Raw genomic sequence first — 1,317 nt, 5'->3', positions numbered from 1 at the left:
ATATGCGTATATTTCGTCGGCTTGGTGTTTTTCAAATTTGGATTATATTATTCTGGTGGATCTTGGTATCATAATTTGTGTTTGATTTGTGAAAGAGTTATGGAAATTATATACTTATTTTCTTATAGATGTATGCACTGAAATGGAAATTGTCAAAGCTTCCCCTACCTTATTAAGGATTGAATTGTTAGCTATTTTTATCCTTTTGCGAAGATGATAATTCAATAATAATGGTTTCTAATGTTGTTAGGAATAGGAACTTTTAGTTGAATAAGGGCATAGATATTCATGAAATATATGACAGGACAATGAGACACTTCATGGTCATTTCTCCTGTACATGACTCTTATTCACAGCGCAATGTAGTTTTAAAGCCCATCTATATTTTCTTTAAAATTTTATGAACACAGACAAAGAAAAAAAAAGTTATTAAAATTATATTTCCAAAAGATGATATTTCATTCAGATACGATAAAAGTTTACCACCAGATTCCTCCATATATTCCGTATTCCACCATTTATTAGAAACATCGATATGAATATAACATAATAAAAATTAAAAGAAAAACTTTTGACCTCATACCAGAGAATATTGCCCTGAAATATTAATACAGAAAGAGAAATCGTCTTTGAGGGTATGTGAAGCAAGTGAAAGTCCCGGTTGTTGTTGTGTTTTGAGCGGAGGAAGGAAGGCTCCCTGACGTTCGTATTTCTATCTGCTCGGAGGAGAATTCGCCGTCAAGATGAGTGAGACGAGTGCTGTGGTGGAGAAATCTCTGCGCTCCGTGTTTGGTACGTCCATTTGGTTGAGTTTAGTGGATGGTATATGCGTGCAGGGAGACAGGAGTAGTGCTGATGGGGACTGACGTGTTTGTTTATGTTATGGTATGTTTGGCGACTTTTATTACAAGGACTCGCAGTTTAGGGTCCGTTATGAGGGTAAATCTTGCAAGAAGCGGCGTTGTGTTTCAAATTAATGTCATATACGGCAAACCATATATGAAATCAATAAATCACTGAATTCAAATACATCATGTATGGCACGTTCTGTTTTAACATTTTGGGAATTCTGTACAATTCTGTATAATTCTCATTACTAGAACCAGTGAATTTGTTATTGATGATGCCCACTTTCTAGGCTTGCAGCCATGAACTAAATCTTCAATTGCTGCAGTTGAACAATACATTCCTGTCAAATTGTTTTTGGCTTGTATTCATGACAAGTTGTAGTTTGCGCTACTTGTCCTACTGAAAAGTGTAGAGCATTTGTGGGAAATTTTTTTTAGTGGGTTGACAATCAGGAAATTGGTAAAAAGA

General features: G+C 35.1%; 1 protein-coding gene across 1 annotated transcript in view; it reads left to right on the top strand.

Moving 5' to 3' along the window:
• Positions 1-635: 635 nt before the first annotated feature.
• Positions 636-1,317, top strand: part of LOC119594040 (cleavage stimulation factor subunit 2-like) — a gene marked incomplete in the record, with an annotated part of 17,186 nt that continues 16,504 nt past the window's right edge. Inside the window, 1 exon segment of the mRNA XM_037943068.1 lies at positions 636-792. Within this exon segment, the coding sequence (XP_037798996.1) occupies positions 744-792 (49 nt within the window).

Source organism: Penaeus monodon, chromosome 33 (genome assembly GCF_015228065.2).
Source record: "Penaeus monodon isolate SGIC_2016 chromosome 33, NSTDA_Pmon_1, whole genome shotgun sequence".
NCBI lineage: Eukaryota > Metazoa > Arthropoda > Malacostraca > Decapoda > Penaeidae > Penaeus > Penaeus monodon.
This window is presented reverse-complemented; position numbering and strand designations above follow the sequence as displayed.